The sequence below is a fragment of the Coregonus clupeaformis genome, chromosome 7, assembly GCF_020615455.1.
Source record: "Coregonus clupeaformis isolate EN_2021a chromosome 7, ASM2061545v1, whole genome shotgun sequence".
Taxonomy (NCBI): domain Eukaryota; kingdom Metazoa; phylum Chordata; class Actinopteri; order Salmoniformes; family Salmonidae; genus Coregonus; species Coregonus clupeaformis.
Window position 1 is genome coordinate 19,222,071 of NC_059198.1, and position 19,087 is coordinate 19,241,157.

Genomic DNA, 19,087 nt, shown 5'->3' on the forward strand with positions numbered 1-19,087 from the left:
TATCATATACTGTATAACCTGACATTTTGAAACATTTCAAGGCACGTTTGAAACTTTGTATGTCAAGACTATTCTTAGCTTAATAAATGCCCTGAGATTTTGACTACGAAGTTTTAGGGGTCAGAATATGGTATTCGTACCCCTGGGCTTTGACGAAGAGGGGTGGTGTTCCCGTTTTCATCTGCGTTGGGATGTTTGTCCTCCCGAGTTTTCTCCGAGCTCTGCTAGGACAGTTTGTGAATTAAGGGACAGCATTATTGCGAAACTGCACTCTATGGGTGCACTCTATTGTGCAACTGCACTCTAAAGCCTTGTTTCCATTGGCATTTCAATTCAAGCCAGGTCAGGCAGTTCTTGGTGGGCACAGATCGAATTTGGCCCTGATTTAAAGTGCCAATTGAAACAAGGTTTAAGACACTGTGGATTGCATGGTACATTCAAATAGGTATTTACATCCACGGTCTTAACACTGCATTGGGCAACAACCCTCCTATAAGGCATCTTTTGATTTGCTGTACTATAGTATGTGTTTCAAGATCAAGAAGATAAGAAGTAGATCCTGAAACGTCAGCATGTTTCAGTCCTTCGTGTTTACAACATGTTTGTTTACAAGCATTGTTAGATGCCTTATAGGATAACTAATGTAGGCCCAAGTGAATAGTTATGGTATGTTATGGATATTGGGAGTTGGAATGGAATGAAGTTAATTGATAAGGGAATGGATTATGTAAAAACCTTTTAAGGGACAATTTTGGATTCAAACAACAACAAAGCAGTCTATCCAAAATGTCAAAAAATGGATGTACCAATCCCAGATTGCCCCTTTTACTAAGGAATTTGAGTTAACTAACTACTATTCTAATCTGGAGTATAGACTGACATTAATTTTATCCACAGACTAGCTAATGTTCAGTGTTGCATCATGTTTTTATATATTCTCATTGTTGTTGGTGTTACAATAATGTTTTTTCAATCATTCCCATGTGGTGAGTGGAATGCAATGTTGCATGATTGAAAATGTGTATGTAGGAATAACATGACGAATACATTACTGATGTGTGAGCTGAACATTGGGTTTTCCAGGAAGAGATCAAATCTGACCCACAGAATAACTAGTTCTCTCATACAGTCCATGTACAATATCTTGTGTGACATGGTTTCTGAGTGAGGTTTCTGAGTGAGGAACACTACTTTTCACCAGGGCAAATAGGGCTCTGGTCAAACGTAGTGCACTATATAGCTAATAGTGTGCCATATATGTAGTTTACTGTGTGACTGTGTAAAAACATACTTTCTCCTGTGGACAACAACCACATTAAAATGAATTAGCAGATCAAGTTAAAGTTCTATAAAGATTTAGAGAAATAGTAAGGTATTGTTCCCAAGAAATAAGGCAAGTAAAGAAAAAGAGCCCAGGGGTCAAAGGGCAAAGTGGTCAGTGTGACCAAAAGTAAACCAAGTCTGCAAAAACAAGTCTGTCACCTAGGTACCAAGTAATAAAACCTTGTTCTCCTCAATAGCCAATCAACTCAAAGTAATTTCATATAGCAAAGTCTATTAGCAAATTATTATTTTAATAAAGGGCAGATATTCCAAAGAAAACGGACAAGACCATTCGATTATGTCTGGATTCAAGATAAAGGATTAGTTTATTGGTTGGATCAATCAAGACAAACATAATGCAATCAAATATCAGTAGCAACAAGACATCATTCATTTGTTGGATGCACACAAACTTTTCCAGACATTTTCTGCAGACTTAATCAGAGAAAAACAAGTCCAAGCCATGAGTTACATTGAAATCAAAAAGGGAAAAAGAGAATAAGTCAGAAACAGAAGGGATTTTGGGTAGTGAAGTTGTTACAGTACAGATCTCTTGACTGAGGCAGAAGCAGGGAGGTGTGAAAGTCACAGAGGAAAGGCACAGGGGAGATTAAGGCAATCGTTAGTTGGCGTCACGTAGTCGGCAGAAGCAGGCAGTTAGGCGGACGGCTAAACGGAGCCACATCCTTTACCTTTTTCTCTTTGTGGGGCAATAAAGCCCCAGGTCTTAGCTCTCTGATCTGGGGCTCAACTCGAGTAGAGTGTGTCTCTAGCACACTACTTTTCACCCCTACATCCTTAACTGTGCACTTCTGGAACACCTGGGGAGTGAAGATAGGTCAGGGGATTAGGGTTTAGGGCCCTGAGGGCTAGAGCCTACCTATACTGTACCTACCATATGTGAGGTGATAGTCTATTAGAAACACCTACAGTACCAGGCAGTTAAGTGGAGAACATTCTTCTGCCTGGTGCTGGTCTGATACTACTTGTATACTATTAACCTAGTGCTGTGGTGGCCGAATGGTTCAACTTTCTAGGGGTAAGACCATGGCTAATTCTGGTTTTGTAAATGATTGCATCCATCCTCTGCCAAGTGAAGGTAACCCAACCACCACAAAAATAAGGGATAGAGGACCCACTCCCACAGTCAAGGAGAGATACAGCACATTTAACTTCCTCACAACCACCATCAGTGTGTATGTGGATGTGTTTTCCGGTGGTTCTATGTGATCATTATTGTATATTATAAACTGGGTGGTTTGAGCGCTGAATGCTGATTGGCTGACAGCAATGGTATATCAGACCGTATACCACGGGTATGACAAAACATGTATTTTTACTGCTCTAATTACATTGGTAACCAGTTTATAATAGCAATAAGGCAACTTGGGGTTTGTGATATATGGCCAATATACCACGGCTAAGGGCTGTATCCAGGTACTCCACGTTGAGTCGGACGTTATTGCTTAAGTATGACGTACAGTGGGGAAAAAAAGTATTTAGTCAGCCACCAATTGTGCAAGTTCTCCCACTTAAAAAGATGAGAGAGGCCTGTAATTTTCATCATAGGTACACGTCAACTATGACAGACAAATTGAGATTTTTTTTCTCCAGAAAATCACATTGTAGGATTTTTAATGAATTTATTTGCAAATTATGGTGGAAAATAAGTATTTGGTCACCTACAAACAAGCAAGATTTCTGGCTCTCACAGACCTGTAACTTCTTCTTTAAGAGGCTCCTCTGTCCTCCACTCGTTACCTGTATTAATGGAACCTGTTTGAACTTGTTATCAGTATAAAAGACACCTGTCCACAACCTCAAACAGTCACACTCCAAACTCCACTATGGCCAAGACCAAAGAGCTGTCAAAGGACACCAGAAACAAAATTGTAGACCTGCACCAGGCTGGGAAGACTGAATCTGCAATAGGTAAGCAGCTTGGTTTGAAGAAATCAACTGTGGGAGCAATTATTAGGAAATGGAAGACATACAAGACCACTGATAATCTCCCTCGATCTGGGGCTCCACGCAAGATCTCACCCCGTGGGGTCAAAATGATCACAAGAACGGTGAGCAAAAATCCCAGAACCACACGGGGGGACCTAGTGAATGACCTGCAGAGAGCTGGGACCAAAGTAACATAGCCTACCATCAGTAACACACTACGCCGCCAGGGACTCAAATCCTGCTGTGCGAGACGTGTTCCCCTGCTTAAGCCAGTACATGTCCAGGCCCGTCTGAAGTTTGCTAGAGTGCATTTGGATGATCCAGAAGAGGATTGGGAGAATGTCATATGGTCAGATGAAACCAAAATATAACTTTTTGGTAAAAACTCAACTCGCCGTGTTTGGAGGACAAAGAATGCTGAGTTGCATCCAAAGAACACCATACCTACTGTGAAGCATGGGGGTGGAAACATCATGCTTTGGGGCTGTTTTTCTGCAAAGGGACCAGGACGACTGATCCGTGTAAAGGAAAGAATGAATGGGGCCATGTATCGTGAGATTTTATGTGAAAACCTCCTTCCATCAGCAAGGGCATTGAAGATGAAACGTAGCTGGGTTTTTCAGCATGACAATGATCCCAAACACACCAACCCGGGCAACGAAGGAGTAGCTTCGTAAGAAGCATTTCAAGGTCCTGGAGTGGCCTAGCCAGTCTCCAGATCTCAACCCCATAGAAAATCTTTGGAGGGAGTTGAAAGTCTGTGTTGCCCAGCGACAGCCCCAAAACATCACTGCTCTAGAGGAGATCTGCATGGAGGAATGGGCCAAAATACCAGCAACAGTGTGTGAAAACCTTGTGAAGACTTACAGAAAACGTTTGACCTGTGTCATTGCCAACAAAGGGTATATAACAAAGTATTGAGAAACTTTTGTTATTGACCAAATACTTATTTTCCACCATAATTTGCAAATAAATTCATTAAAAATCCTACAATGTGATTTTCTGGATTTTGTTTTTCTCAATTTGTCTGTCATAGTTGACATGTACCTATGATGAAAATTACAGGCCTCTCTCATCTTTTTAAGTGGGAGAACTTGCACAATTGGTGGCTGACTAAATACTTTTTCCCCCACTGTATGTGTGTGTGGTGGTAAATGTACAGCAGCTGTTGGATGTACAGTATATTTCTCACCTGGAGCTCTGCCATGATTTTGTCTCCCTCGTCCTCCTCCTCCTCCTCGTGGATGGCTGAGGCAGCAACGGGGGGAGGGGTGGAGGGCTTGGTCTCTGGCGGGACCTTGGTGGGTTTGGACTGGCTAGCTGGGGCTTGTGCTAGGACCTCAGCCTCATCTTCCTCCTGGGCAGATGGGAATGGGCGAGGGGGTTAATACATTTAATATGAATCGAATACTTTTAATATGACTCGAATACTAGCATCAATATTATTTACCACAAGAGTTAAACAGATCAACATGGGCCATTCCAAGATATCAATTATAATGTTCTCAAATTGCTTGATTAACTGTTCTTAGACTTCATCCCCTCTCCCCATGTTGTTTAAGGTCAGGTCTGGACCACCCAAGTGGAAACGATGTCTGTAGTTTGCCATTCACTCTGGTCCAGGGCGTTACGTGCGGCTTGCTGAGGCTCAGTGTCAGCAAGCCGCATGTAACCCCCTGGACCAGAGCTAGTTGACCACAGCCTACCCTGCGCTAAACTACATGGCAGACTGACCTGTCCCGAGGCAGACTCCTTCCTGCTGGTGTAAACCACCTCGCCAGACCGTGTGGTGGTCATTCCAGAGCTGGAGGTGGGAAAGGTCTTTCTGGGTGGTGGAGGGGGAGGGGACTTCTCCAAGCTGACTTTGCCCACTTTGTCTGCAGCAGCGGTAGGCTTGGTGGTGGTGGGCTTCTCTAGCACCGACTTGGGGAGTTTCTCAGGACCAGCAGGCTTGGCTTTAGCTGGTTTCTCTGTGCTGGGCTCAGGCTGAGTCCATTCTGTAATAGACAAACACACACATAAGGTCAACAATGAGGGCTACATGAGAACTACAAAGGGTCATTTTCCTGAAGAAAAATGGTTTACTTGCTTCAAAAAACCTAGGCAAAATAATTGTTTGTAGTAGTGGAATATAGTAGTGGACTCTTTGGTAGAAGCTGAAGCTGTATAAAAGTCCCTTGCCTGGGGTTGTCTCCTCCAGGGCAGCAGGGGGTGCTGTAGAGGCCTCCCCCTCACTCGGCACATCCAGACTGGGAATGCCTTTCATCATGTTGGCCTGGGCCTCATTTAGGATCCTCTCAAACTCCCTCCCATTGTAGTGGCCCATGTTCTGCCTCCGTTCCTCCCACTCCTTCTCTGCCGCCTGTGGAGGGAGGAAGGGAGGGAGGGAGGGGGGTGATAGAGAGAGGGAGAGAGAGGAGAGAAGAGAGAGAGAAGAGAGAGAGAAGAGAGAGAGGAGAGAAGAGAGAGAGAGAGAGAGAGAGAGAGAGAGAGAGAGAGAGAGAGAGAGAGAGAGAGAGAGAGAGAGAGAGAGAGAGAGAGAGAGAGAGAGAGAGAGAGAGAGAGAGAGAGAGAATAAATAAATAAATAAATAAATAATAACCCATAGGGGATATTGATATCATAGATCATAGACTGAGGACTGAAGTGCACTATGACTTCCATAGGGCTTACCTCTATAGACATGGCCCTGTTTTTGCTCTTGCTGCTCTTGGTGTGAATCTCCTCCATTAGGAGGTTCCCTGTCCCGCTGCTGCCGTTATTGACCGGAGCCTGGGTCGCCAACTCTAGGATGGCAGCAGGGGTTTTCTTCTGCTGGGCAGGGCTTCCCACCTGGCTGGAGTGGTTGGAGTTTGAGGCCGAGGTGGTGCAGGTTGAACCCTTGGCTGAGCTGGGGGATTCCCGGCCCTGGCTGTGGGTGGGGGTTGTGGGGGGGCTGGGCTGGACCAGCAGGGCTGCAGACTGCTGGGACTGCTGCATGTGGACCGGAGCACTCTGGACGTGGTGGATGACCATGGGGGAGGAGGGCATGACCACCTCAGACCTGATGGAGGAGCTCTGGGGCTCGGGCAGGACCGAGGGGGAAGCTGGAGGCTCCACTGTGGGGTCGGAGTCCACTGTGGTGGTGGTGGTGGCTGGGCTGCTCTCTACTGGGGTTGGTTTCACTGAGGCACACATAGCAGGGTCAGATCCCTTCAGTAGGCCCTCTGTAGCACATCTGTAGTGCAGAGAGGGCAGGAGAGACTTACTATTAGAGTTACAAAATTCAGGTTACTTTCTCAAAATTCAATTCTGGTTGGAGGATTCTGTATTTTGTGCTTCCAACCAGGATTTCTGAAAATATATATTTTTTCCCACAGAATTTTGGGAAAGTTTTGGAAATATACTGACCACAAACAGCCAAACACTAGTTAATCTAAACTGTATCCCACTAAGGTTAAACACATACTGTACCTATGATGACATATGCCATGCTCCCATGAAAAGCATGCTTCAAATCTCCTAACCTCATAACACAGAACAGTACATACAGAACTTTGGAATTTGAAAGAACTACTGCCACACCCAAGCTTATTTAGCCTGAAAACACAACAAACCTCCCCAAGTGTATTTGGCCCAAACCCAGCATCAAAGTGAGTGTAATCATCTCTGACGTACGGGGAGAGAAATGTACTGAGGGGACGAGGTAATGTAGATTAGTTTGGCTGCGTTGTGTGGTGCGCCCTGGGAAAAAGTGTTGACGACCCACAGAGCAGAGTGTCTCTGACAGATGTTTATATGGAAATGAGATGCCGCAGGGAGCCGTGTTGCGCCCAAATTAATTAAGTTATCGGTTCAATGGAGAGCTAAATTAAGATGGACGCTACCTCCGTCCATTCCGCATGACCCATCGGATGGGATCGGAGCCAACGCCTCGCCAGCAGAATCAACTGTTAGTGTCCCTTACACTATAGTCATGCTCCCCACTGTCTGACTCTGAAAGCTTCTGTTTTCCACCCACTCTCACTGTCTCTCTTTTAACCTCTCACTCCCTCGCTTCTGTACGTCTTGGCTACATTCAGATTCTCTACCCTTCTTTCGAAGTGGGCACTTGTACACTCCCCCTCATGGATTTAAAAAGAACGGACTGGTGTGAGGAATATGGTTCATGTACCTCTTCAGGCTGCTGAGTGTTTCCGTGAGGCTCTTGACTCTCTTCAGCATGCTGTCCAGTTTGTGGGGCTCCTCCTTGAGGAACTTCACAGCCTCCACCTCTACCCTCAGCACCGCACGCATCCTCGTCTGCAGTGCCGGAAACTCCCCTGAGAAAACATACAGGAAATAACATGTTTTTTTAAATGAACAGTTTCAGTTTTATATTTTCCATTAATTTCACCAACCTTCATTGGAGGACAACTTTATTAGTGTGCATACCTTTTTCAAGCTTATTCTCTTTTTGGACACAAAAACACATTTTCTTTTAGGAAATGTATGTTTTCCAGTTGTAGCTTTATGTTACCCTAATGTTATTATACTGAACAAAAATATAAACGCAACATGTAACAATTTCTACGATTTTACTGAGTTACAGTTCATTTAATGAAATCAGTCAATTTAAATAAATTCATTAGACCCTAATCTATAGATTTCACATAACTGGGCAGGGGCACAGCCATGGGTGGGCCTGGGAGGGAATAGGCCGCTCATTGTTTGTCTGTATTGTTATTGTAATTGTTTTTAATAACCTGCCCAGGGACTGCGGTTGAAAATTAGCTGTCTGGCTAAAACCGGCAATTTTACTGAAACGTTGATTAATGTGCACTGTCCCTGTAAAAATAAAAATAAACTCAAACTCGGGAGCCAGGCCTACACAATGGGGAGCCAGGCCCAGCCAATCAGAATGAGTTTTTCCCCACAAAAGGGCTTTATTACAGACAGAAATACCCCCCCCCCCAGCACCAGGTCATGGTGTTTAATCAGCTTCTTGATATGCCACACCTGTCAAGTGGATGGATTATCTAGACAAAGGCTAAAATGCTCACTAACAGGGATGAAAGAAGTTTGTGCACAACATGTTAGAGAAATAAGCTTTTTGTGCGAATGGAACATTTCTGTGATCTTTTATTTCACCTCATGAAACATGGGACCAACACTTTACATGTTGCGTTTAGATTTTTGTTCAGTATAAATTCATTAATTATATTATCTGACTTCTCACCGGTAACTGAAAACCCTAGCTCATGGAACCTATAGAATCCATGTCAACGCACATAATCGAAGGTACTGTTTGTGTCTTAAAAGTAGGCTATACTGTACTGCCGTCTTACCTTTGAGTCCTGCCAAAGATTCTCCCACTCTCCTGAGGCTAACTGCCCCCTCCTCCACATGCTTCAGTGTCACAGCTCTGTGAGCCCCCGCCGAGCCAGTCTCCCTCTTCAGAGTGCCCACATACAGCTCCAGCTCCCTACACACACAGACAGACAGAGAGGACATTCAAAAACACCAGCTCACCTCCATTCCTATTTGGCATAATTTTTATCACTCCTCACCTCTCCACCATGCTAGCTGATGTGTGGTGAGGTTTGTGCCACAAATGGTTGCCACACATTGGTGGTGGATGAGGTGGGTTTCCCTCTTACTATGTAAGCACTTAAAGCACTACATAAATCTTTTCAAACATTTTAATAATTTCATCTCCATTGCTACCAAATGAGATATGGAGGCACCATCAAATCCCTGACATACTAGTGATGCTAACAGATCGGATCAGACTTCAGATTGCGTGCTTGAAGTGTCACCTGAAACACTGACTCCATTTCGACACAAGGGGGCAGACAATACTAATTTAACCTTATGGGCACAGAGGGAGCTCTAGTTTGAGGTAACTGAATGACAAGTGAAACAAGGTTGTATTTAAAAAACAAGAACATCTGGGCTGTAGGAAAGTCAGCCCTTCAACCTTAATAGCCAAAGTTGCCTTTCTCAGTCAGACCCCGCTGCACTTCTTCTGTGAGTTGGCTCCGACTGGATTGGGTTACTTGCCAAAACCTCAACTGTGTTCACATGGAAACTGGGTTTATTTGTGCGACCACTTCCTTACATAGGATCATATCAGTTTGATACACTGTATCCATGGGATCCTGAGAAGTCAACTCCAAGGGGAAATGTGCTGGGTGGATGATAACATTGTGTGCTGTTCTGAACTGCATGAGAGAACTAAATGGTGATTTCTTTGTGACCAGCTTCCTTGGAGAACCGTAAGCTTTTTGTAGAGTTGCTCTCAAATGGGAGTGAAAAGACGATAACTACTGACGTCGCAGTCCTCTTATGTGAAGGACTCTTGATGATGACTATGGGAAAGTTCAACTGAAGAGCTGACGGGGAAAAAACAGCTCTTTCTTCTTAAAAGAGCTTTACAGGACTTCAGAAAGTAGAATATGAGTCTATAAAGTGTCGCAGCATTAAAATCCACTTCTAAAAGTAGCTTGACAAACACTTATGATGTCCCAGGGATCATCTATTTGAGGAGGCTTCATGGGCACTCAACTCTCTCTCATCTTTCTCTATTGCTCAAGGGCAGTAGGATCACTGGCTTAGTGCTGACAGCTGGCTCAGATCTAGCCTCTTTGACGGGCTTATGATGACTGGTAAACGGAACTGACTGGAAATAAATAGAAGTGACCAGAGACAGACTGGGACCAGAAATCACCCCCACACACAATGGTTCCCCCAAAAAGGAACACTTTTTTCCTCGAGGCCCTCATTATTAGCCAAACAATTATAATTCTGTGCAAAAGCCTCACTTAAGACCAACCCACTGGGATAAAGATGGACCAGCCCATCCGGCATTTGCCTGAACTTCCCTATAGCCAGTCCGTTTCTGGGAGTGACTCAATCGAGCCAAGGATTGGAAATGCAGGAAATGCATGTGCTTAAAACTATGGCAAATCCTGTAGGCCTACTGACATTTGTGAAAAAGGACGCAATACACAACATCTTCACTGACCTTCCTTTGACATCCTCCATGGTAGCAATATCCTCATGTTATGGACCATTGGATTGCTGCAGTAGTTGTAACAATGATAAACCTTGGTCGTTTGTCGCCTCACTTCCTCTCAGAGTATTTTTAGAACCCTCAGCAGACACCCTCCCAGGTTGTATTAAATTGCGTTTCTCTCCAGAGGAGAAAGCTACGTCTTTTCACACCACATTCCCTGTCACGCACGCAGCGCTTCAGCCAAACAGAGCTAATTAACTAGCCATATTTAAAACACTACGGCAGGCCTTTGCTGAGTAAGAGCTGGCATTGCACCAAGGAAAACACAACTGAATACAGCACCCTGCGCCTGTCTGATTAACCCAGAAAACCAACGTTCAGGAAATGCCCCTATCGTGATGTTTATCAGGACATATGTTTACTGCTTTCTACCCAGGCAGTGCTATGACCTTGCCTGTTAAACATCAGAATTAAAAGGATTCAATTACCGTTCCCGATTGGCAAACCGCGACGAGTGAATTAAATTAAGAGTATGCTGCAAATAATTGCCTTCCCAGGTTGCCTGGTCCTATACTTCAGTGATAGCTGGGCTTGAATGAGAGACAGACATGGCCTGCCGGTACCTGTGAGCTATGTTTGGAGAGTGTGCACTTGCAGTTAGTCAGTAGTCAGTAACACCTTGGTCGTATTCACTAGCAACCAAACGAAACGGGCCGAAACAGGGAGGGACCTACACGAGTTGCTACAATGTGCACTACTTAATACACCCCCCCCTCCTCTCTTTCTTACCCTAGTTGGTTGAACACCCTCTCCTCCAGGCCCAGGTACTTGTGTCTGTCCTCCTCCACCAGGACTCTCTGTCTTTGGACCGGGTCTTCCAGACGTCTCATGGCCTCCGCCAGTTTCAAACTGATCTCCTGCTCAGCCCGCTTCAGCTGCACATGCAGAGCCTCCTGGTTCTGGAGCTAGGTAACACACACACACACACACACACACACACACACACACACACACACACACACACACACACACACACACACACACACACACACACACACACACACACACACACAGTTTTGTCTTTCTTAACCAATCTAGATAGAGGGGGTTGAAAAGTAGCTGATAGACAGTAGTTGAGTGGCTGAGAAGCAATACTTGACAGCTGATATGAAATTGATAACCAATAACAGTAGATAGGGGCTCCCGGGTGATGTTTCCCCTCGGTACAGATCTAGGATGAGCTTTCCCTCCCCCAATCCTAACCTTAACCATAAGTGGGGAAAATGCTAAACTGACCCAATATCAGCGTCTAGGGGAAACGTAATCCTACTCCTAGATAGAGCATTGGTGACGTTACCTGCAGCTGTCTCATCTGATGGAGCTGCAGCCGAAGGTCCGAGACGTTCTTCTTGCATTGGAGCAGGTTGGCCTGGAAGGGAGCGGAGCCTGGGAGTATGAGGGTGGAGCCACTCTCAGAGGGGGGCGCGGGAGTTTTGGGTGCTAGGACAGGGGAACCTCCTGTATGAGATCAAATCAAATAGCCACATTTAAAACCACTACAAGCTAGTCAGTTCCTCAATTTTGATAATAAAACTGGAAAGAAAACATAGATTTGGATAGAGGGCTCACTTGCCACAAACATGCTTTATCTAGCTGTATAAAAACTGATTTAGAACAATACGCCCCAAAAATGGGAAAACACATATTAATTCATTTTATTTGAATTATTCACAATGTAGGCTATGCTGTAGAGATGCATCCACCAGGAGATAAAACCCTTTCACAATGTGACGGAAAAACACTGCAGATTTTGGAGGAAGCATGCAATCCATAACTCCCTTATTTACTGCAAATGAAATACCCCACAGTCAAAAGTGCACATGCACGTAAAAAGTAAAATGTCTCCTCTGAGATTGAATGGATGGAGTAATGTATTAATGTTTTCTCCCCTCCTTTTCACTTTCTGCCTTGTGTCTGCATGCGTCCCAAATACTACCCTATTCCCTATGTAGTGCGCTACTTTTGATCAAGGCCCATTGGGAAGCAGGCAATACAAAGTAGTGCACTATATAGGGAATAGGGTGCCATTTGAGATGCAACCTCTGTGAGGCATTAGCCTGGCCACAGCCCAGCACTCGCCTCACTCGCCTTGCGCATTTCCAAACACATTCCCCACAGCCGCGTTGGTTCCTGATTTAATATTCCTAATGTTAAGTAATGAGGGCCTGTGCTTCCCGTGGCGTCTCCCCCGCTGCCCACAGGAGCACACGGGTACTTACATTGGCAGTGCCGACTGAAATAGACTGCCGACCGCCAACCTCACCATGGCCACATCTCAAATGGAACCCTATTCCCTATGTAGTGCACTACTTTTGACCAGGCCCCATCAAACTCTGGTCAAAAGTAGTGCACGGTATAGGGAGCAATTTGGGACGCAATCACTGTGAGAAATAAGAGACAGGAGACGGGTTCGCCTGCTGTCGAAAACAACCGCCAGACATAATGTCCTCTGGCCTTGGAGACTGACGACAGAATGACTCTTGACAAGCCATGCCAACTGCAGTCTGTATTGACAGTAACTGAAGTTGAATTCAATTACACTGTGTCTCCCATTCAGAATGGAGTATGACCTATGACCTTCAGTTCTGTCTCTGGGGCGCTTGTTGTCAACAGGTGGGAGCGGCACAGTGTCACTAAGCCACTCAAGTCCCTTAGCGGAAGAGAAAAAGTCCCTGCCCAGTGTCAGAACAATGAGAGAGTGGAATGTTCTGAGTGAATGAGAGAGAGAGAGAGAGAGAGAGAGAGAGAACTCCCTCCACACAGAGTAGGTCAGCGTCCCAAATGTTACCCTATTCCCTATATAGTGCAGTACTTCTGACCGGGGCCCATCAAAAGTAGTGCACTATCATGGGAATATGGTGCCATTTGGGACACAGCCGTAGTAGAGCCCTGCAGTGGGGATAGAGAACACAGTGCTATTGTCACTGTGTAATCCCCCTCCAACATTCACCACAGAGTCCTCTCATAGTGAATGACAGCTGCACAGACCTGAAGTGCAGGTTCAGATGAGTGCTGTTCATGTGTGTCACACTGTCTGCATTCCATATCACACCCCTTTATATGGCACTACTATACCCTAGGGCTCTGGTCAAAAGTAGTGCACCATACAGGGAATAGGGTGCCATTTAGGATTCATCCACTGTTTGTAGACCGAGAGGATGCTCTTGTGATGGGGACAGGTTATGAAGTAACAACAAGGAAATATTTGAGGAATCAAGAGAAATATGAGCCATAGTCAATTCTTCATGTTTGTATTTGATGGCGGGAAAGATAAGCAAAGGGAAACCTGTGAGAAGAAGAAAAAGTTGCTTTGGCAGCAGCCGCATAATGCAGGGAAACTTACATCCGTTCTACCTCATTTCTACCAGCATGTTAAATGTGCAACCAGAGGGAAAAAAACTCTACACCACCTTCACTCCACACACAGAGACGCGTACAAAGCTCTCCCTCGCCCTCCATTTGGCAAATCTGACCATAACTCTATCCTCCTGATTCTTGCTAATAAGCAAAAACTAAAGCAGGAAGCACCAGTGACTCGGTTAATAAGGAAGTGGTCAGATGACGCAGATGCTAAGCTACAGGACTGTTTTGCTAGCACAGATTGGAACATGTTCCGGGATTCTTCCGATAGCATTGAGGAGTACACCACATCAGTCACTGGCTTCATCAATAAGTGCATCGATGACGTCGTCCCCACAGTGACCGTACGTACATACCCCAACCAGAAGCCATGGATTACAGGCAACATCCGCACTGAGCTAAAGGGTAGAGCTGCCGTCTTCAAGGAGTGGGACTCTAACCCGGACGCTTATAAGAAATCCCGCTATGCCTTCCGACGAGCCATCAAACAGGCAAAGAGTCAATACAGGACTAAGATTGAATCGTCCTACACCGGCTTTGATGCTCGTCAGATGTGGCAGGGCTTTAAAACTATTACAGACTACAAAGGGAAGCACAGCCACGAGCTGCCCAGTGACACAAGCCTACCAGACAAGCTAAATCACTTCTACACTCGCTTCGAGGCAAGCAACACTGAAGCATGCATGAGAGCATCAGCTGTTCCGGATGACTATGTGATCAAGCTCTCTGTAGCCGATGTGAGTAAGACCTTTAAACAGGTCAACATTCAGAAGGCCGCAGGGCCAGATGGATTACCAGGACGTGTACTCCGAGCATGCGCTGACCAACTGGCAAGTGTCTTCACTGACATTTTCAACATGTCCCTGACTGAGTCTGTAATACCAACATGTTTCAAGCAGACCACCATAGTCCCTGTGCCCAAGAACACTAAGATAACCTGCCTAAATTACTACCGACCCGTAGCACTCACATCTGTAGCCATGAAGTGCTTTGAAAGGCTGGTCATGGCTCACATCAACACCATTATCCCAGAAACCCTAGACCCACTCCAATTTGCATACCGCCCCAACAGTTCCACAGATGATGCCATCTCTATTGCACTCCACACTGCCCTTTCCCACCTGGACAAGAGGAACATCTATGTGAGAATGCTATTCATTGACTACAGCTCAGCGTTCAACACCATAGTGTCCTCAAAGCTCATCACTAAGCTAAGGACCCTGGGACTAAACACCTCCCTCTGCAACTGGATCCTGGACTTCCTGACGGGCTGCCCCCAGGTGGTAAGGGTAGGTAACAACACATCTGCCACGCTGATCCTCAACATGGGGGCCCCTCAGGGGTGCATGCTCAGTCCCCTCCTGTAGTCCCTGTTCACCCATGATTGCATGGCCAGGCACAACTCCAACACCATCATTAAGTTTGCCGACGACACAACAGTCACCGACAATGATGAGACAGCCTATAGGGAGGAGGTCAGAGACCTGGCCGTGTGGTGCCAAGATAACAACCTCTCCCTCAACGTGCTCAAGACAAAGATGATTGTGGACTACAGGAAAAAAATTATCATCGACGGGGCTGTAGTGGAACAGGTTGAGAGCTTAAAGTTCCTTGGTGTCCACATCACCAACAAACTATCATGGTCCAAACACACCAAGACAGTCATGAAGAGGGCACGACAAAGCCTATTCCCCCTCAGGAGACTGAACAGATTTGGCATGGGTCCTAAGATCCTCAAAAAGTTCTACAGCTGCACCATCGAGAGCATCCTGACTGGTTGCATCACCGCCTGTTATGGCAATTGCTCGGCCTCCGACCGCAAGGCAATACAGAGGGTAGTGAATACGGCCCAGTACATCACTGGGGCAAAGCTTCCTGCCATCCAGGACCTCTATACCAGGCGGTGTCAGAGGAAGGCCCTAAAAATTATCAAAGACTCCAGCCACCCTAGTCATAGACTGTTCTCTCTGCTACCGCACGGCAAGCGGTACCGGAGCACCAAGTCTAGGTCCAAAAGGCTTATTAACAGCTTCTACCCCCAAGCCATAAGACTCCTGAACAGCTAATCATGGCTACCCAGACTATTTGCATTGCCCCCCCACCCCACCCCTCTTTTATGCTGCTGCTACTCTGTTTATTATTTATGCATAGTCACTTTAACTCTACCCACATGTACATATTACCTCAATTACCTCGACTAACCTGTGCCCCTGCACATTGACTCTGTACCGGTACCCCCTGTATATAACCTCCCTACTGTTGTTTTACTTTAATTTACTTTTTTTTTCTTAAACTGCATTGTTGGTTATGGGCTTGTAAGTAAGCATTTCACTGTAATGTCTACAGCTGTTGTATTCGGCACATGTGGCAAATCAAATTTGATTTGATTTGATAAATACGCAATGTTTTCATTCCGCCGCTCTCAAGATTGCATTTATTTTATCGAACTCACATCTGCCTTGACCGCTAGCTAGACAAGATTGAATCATCTTGGCGAGATCGAGAAATAATACATCTCTCTTGTTTTACGTAATGCTTTCAGCAGCACATATTCAGTTAGTAGCTTTTTTGCCTCCATCCCCCGCCTAGAGTGTATGACAAGGGAGGATTTGAGGGGAATATGAGTTGACGAAGAGCAAAGACGCCTGTCTGACTGACTGACTGGGTGTTTTAGTGGTGCAGTAGGGGAGAGCATATGGCTGATTGTGTTGAGTGACATTAAGAGACTTGTCTGTGCAATGCATCATGGGGGAAACATGGGGGATATGCAACAAAGAACTGTCTCTCTAAGTAGACAATGGTTACGTCCCAACTGGCACCCTATTCCCTATATAGTGCACTACTTTTGACCAGGGCCCACAGGGCTCTAGTCAAAAGTAGTGAACTATATAGGGAATAGGGTGCTATTTGGGACGTAAACCATAATGTGATACATGCAGAAGGGTAATAATGGTCCTCCTGACCTGCACTGTGTGCACTATGAACCGGAGATGCTTGCCTTGATGTCTTCATGGGTTGTTCACTACGCACACACAGAGAGGAAGAGAAAAATACATTAATTCTGTTGAATCACAATAAAAGAGAATGAATACAAAGCCCTGGGCACTGTCCAGGAGTTAGGGTTGACAGATATTAGTAAAAGCATTGTAGACGTAGAGACAGCCATACAGTATGATTGGACAGACTGACATAGACGGACGGGTTAACATGATGGCTGTTAGGAGCAGTCTGTTCCCATAGTAAGCCATCCCATTTTCATTCCAGTCATGATGCACACATTGAGATTGTTGATTGGAAACTCAAGCAAACACAGTAGCACAAGATCTCCACAGAGTTCGTTGAAATGCAAAGATAACTGCAGCCAGTCAATATCAGACCCCTCGTCCACACTGTTTCCCCATGACAATGTTCTGTTTACCTAGGCTGGCACATATTGCTAAAATTGAGAGCTAGTTTATCTGTTATTATCTTTGTCCACTTTGACTGGGGCTACCTGAGCTTATCTCTGAGAACTCAATGTCCCACGCTGCCTCACTTCTTCATCTTCTTGCTTACCTGAGAGCCTCGTTGGTGCCACTAGTGTTTGGGGACTTTAAAAGTGCATGCTGAACAAGACCAGTCAAGCTGGCAATCTGTTGCTCCATAGCCTTCATTCGCTCTCTGCAGGAAACATCAGAAAATCAAGCTTTTAACACTGGGGCTAACTAGGCGTTAAAGGTGGCATTCTAACATTTAAGTTAGAAGTAATTCTTAAGTTAGGAGTTACTTCCTAAATACTACCGGAATTGTTTTCATGCTAGATGTGGTTGCTTAGCGATCAAATTAGCAATATAACATTAAAACATTGAGTAGGTCATCTATCTTAGAACATTTATGAAAACCTTTAGGAATAACTTATTGATTTGTGAAGTAGATGGGGTTTCTGCTATATAAACAACAGTTAAATGCACGGTTAAAGCAATAGCTGGCCAAAAGTACGTGTCCCAAGCTGTCAAACTACCGTGCTAAGGTAGTGAATGCTTGATTCAGGAACTACCTTATATTCCAGCTAACATGGCCTAATAACTTCAACGACTTAAGCATGTCTGCTTTGCCCTCCCGGAGTCTGCCTGGAATAGTCTAGAAAAACGAGTGGGCTAGTAGGAATTTCTAAAAACAAGACAAGGGCTGTCTCGTAGATTTAGCCCAGAGGTTGGAGATGAGTTGATGAGTTGAACATCCCACGGAGCACCATTAAATCATTTATTAAAAAATTGAAATAATATGGCACCACAACAAACCTGCCAAGAGAGGGCCGCCCACCAAAACTCACAGACCAGGCAAGGAGGGCATTAATCAGAGAGGCAACAAAGAGACCAAAGATAACCCTGAAGGAGCTGCAAAGCTCCACAGCGGAGATTGGAGTATCTGTCCATAGGACCACTTTAAGCCGTACACTCCACAGAGCTGGGCTTTACGGAAGAGTGGCCAGAAAAAAGTAAGCAAACACGTTTGGTGTGTGGGAGACTCCCAAAACATATGGAAGAAGGTACTCTGGTCAGATGAGACTAAAATTGAGCTTTTTGGCCATCAAGGAAAACGCTATGTCTGGCGCAAACCCAACACCTCTCATCACCCCGAGAACACCATCCCATGTTTTTCATCGACAGGGACTGGGAAACTGGTCAGAATTGAAGGAATGATGGATGGCGCTAAATACAGGGAAATCTTGAGCGAAACCTGTTTCAGTTTTCCAGAGATTTGAGACTGGGACGGAGGTTCACCTTCCAGCAGGACAATGACCCTAAGCATACTGCTAAAGCAACACTCGAGTGGTTTAAGGGGAAACATTTAAATATCTTGGAATGGCCTAGTCAAAGCCCAGACCTCAATCCAATTGAGAATCTGTGGCCTGTAGCTCAGTTTGTAGAGCATGGCGCTTGCAACGCCAGGGTTGTGGGTTCGTTTCCTACGGGGGGCCAGTATGAAAATGTATACACTCACTAACTGTAAGTCGCTCTGGATAAGAGCGTCTACTAAAATGTAAAATGTATGACTTAAAGATTGCTGTACACCAGCGGAACCCATCCAACTTGAAGGAGCTGGAGCAATTTTGCCTTGAAGAATGGGCAAAAATCCCAGTGGCTAGATGTGCCAAGCTTATAGAGACATATCCCAAGAGACTTGCAGCTGTAATTGCTGCAAATGGTGGCTCTACAAAGTATTGACTTTTGCGGGGTGAATAGTTATGCACGCTCAAGTTTTCTGTTTTTTTGTCTTATTTCTTGTTTGTTTCACACACAAAAAACAGTTTGCATCTTCAAAGTGGTAGGCATGTTGTGTAAATCAAATGATACAACCCCCCCCCAAAAAATAATATTTTAATTCCAGGTTGCAAGGTAACAAAATAGGAAAAATGCCAAGGGGGGTGAATATTTT

General features: G+C 45.1%; 1 protein-coding gene across 11 annotated transcripts in view; it reads right to left on the reverse strand.

Moving 5' to 3' along the window:
• The window catches only part of si:ch211-285f17.1 (sickle tail protein), a 232,698-nt gene that overhangs the window by 4,528 nt on the left and 209,083 nt on the right, over window positions 1-19,087 (reverse strand). For 10 of the 11 annotated variants that reach the window (XM_041881111.2, XM_041881112.2, XM_045221196.1 and 7 more), the window contains 12 exons: window positions 17,225-17,329; window positions 16,633-16,691; window positions 11,607-11,767; window positions 11,039-11,214; window positions 8,580-8,716; window positions 7,427-7,574; window positions 5,947-6,490; window positions 5,455-5,635; window positions 5,008-5,270; window positions 4,466-4,630; window positions 2,016-2,144; window positions 141-221 (listed from right to left, as the gene is read on the reverse strand). In XM_041881111.2, coding sequence (XP_041737045.1) covers window positions 141-221; window positions 2,016-2,144; window positions 4,466-4,630; window positions 5,008-5,270; window positions 5,455-5,635; window positions 5,947-6,490; window positions 7,427-7,574; window positions 8,580-8,716; window positions 11,039-11,214; window positions 11,607-11,767; window positions 16,633-16,691; window positions 17,225-17,329 — 2,149 coding nt within the window. The remainder of the gene's footprint in view (window positions 1-140; window positions 222-2,015; window positions 2,145-4,465; window positions 4,631-5,007; window positions 5,271-5,454; window positions 5,636-5,946; window positions 6,491-7,426; window positions 7,575-8,579; window positions 8,717-11,038; window positions 11,215-11,606; window positions 11,768-16,632; window positions 16,692-17,224; window positions 17,330-19,087) is intronic. The other variant, XM_041881109.2, reaches the window with a different exon arrangement.